The sequence below is a fragment of the Trichoderma citrinoviride genome (assembly GCF_003025115.1).
Source record: "Trichoderma citrinoviride strain TUCIM 6016 unplaced genomic scaffold BBK36scaffold_376, whole genome shotgun sequence".
Classification (NCBI taxonomy): Eukaryota; Fungi; Ascomycota; class Sordariomycetes; order Hypocreales; family Hypocreaceae; genus Trichoderma; species Trichoderma citrinoviride.
The window spans coordinates 1-1,304 of record NW_020195084.1 but is presented as its reverse complement, the minus strand read 5'-3'; the positions used below and the strand labels follow the sequence as shown (position 1 = coordinate 1,304).

The 1,304-nt window shown below is 60.1% G+C and overlaps 1 protein-coding gene across 1 annotated transcript; it reads right to left on the bottom strand.

Moving 5' to 3' along the window:
* Window positions 1-233: 233 nt before the first annotated feature.
* On the bottom strand, window positions 234-1,304 carry BBK36DRAFT_1043857 (hypothetical protein; the record flags this gene model as incomplete). Its single annotated transcript, XM_024888889.1, has 1 exon — window positions 234-1,304. A coding segment is annotated over exon 1 (1,042 nt), but the record flags the coding sequence as incomplete, so codon positions are not given.

Below are 1,304 nucleotides of genomic sequence, written 5' to 3'. Positions count from 1 at the left end.
TTGACGAGCAGGTGCATGATGGCCTTGGGGACCTGGTCGGCGATGGACTCGCGGACAATGTTGAAGTAGGAGGAGATGAGGGCGCGGATGAGCTCTGCCTCCATGGCCTCGCGCTCCGTCATGGCGGGCTCGGTGGATTCGCCCTGGGAGAAGGACGGTTTGCAGTTAGTATCGAGAGTTCGGTTTGTAGTGTTGTACACTGGAGAGGGGGGGGGAAGAGAGTGTATAACTTACCAGATGTGACGCCAAGCCGTAACTCCGGGATGCAGGATCGTAGTCGTCCGTCACGGAGGGGGGAGCGGTCCGGATCGGAAGCTTCTCTTCGCGGCGCAGACTCTGCGAGAAGCTGGGCTCGGATGGGTGGCTGCTATGTCTGCCGTTGGTGGTGGGCGTGATAGGGGCGCTGACCGGCGCCATGCCATCCTTGCCGAAGAAGTAGTTGAGGAACGTGTCGCGGGCGCCGCCGATGCCCTGTCCGTTCATGCCCGGAGACGACGGGCGCATTCCGTTGACGGACGCGCCGAGGCCGACCAGGGAGTCCTGGTGGACGGCGGGCGACATGCTCCGTGAGGTTTTTGAGGTGGCGAGTTTGCGCAGGCTGGGCTCGGGTCGCTCGGGTCGCTCCGCGACGGGAGTCTCCTCGCCATCTTCTTGCCCTTCCGTACCGTTGGGCCCAAGCTCCTTGACGCGCCTCTTTTCCCGGCGCTCGCGCTCCTCCTGGATGAGCCTCTTGCGCTCGCGCTCCTGCTTGGCGCTGACGACGTTGCTCATCGCCGCCGCGGCACCCAGGAAGTTGGGGTGGTTTGTGTTGATGTATGCGCGCTGAATGGAAATGAGAGACTCGACATAGTTCGAGGCGGGACCGAGCCGTTCCCGCAAAAGGTCCGAGACCACCTCAATGAGCTTGGCCTGGAGCCTGGGGAATCTGGACAGTTCTATTGAGCCGCAGGTGTGGCAGATCTTGATGAGTTCTTCGTAAACGAGCTCGACGCAGCGCTGGCTGGGAATCTCCAGGAGCTTGATCTGGGGCTTGACGAGAAGGTCAAAGGCCATTTCGGGAACGAACAAGCTGGGCCGAGGACCGGTAGAGTTGCGAATCGCCGTTCTAATATCCAACGCTGTGAGATTCGAAGTGGGATCAATGGTGTCTAGTGAGCTTCCAAAAACAGAGTTGAAGATGTAGTAGATACGGGCACCACCGCAGAGCTCCTTGGTCGAGATTTCGGTGGACGTTCCGTCAATGGAGGAGATGAAGGAGGTAGCGAATCGGGTCATGAGCTGCAGAATCAGAGATCCGCGATGCT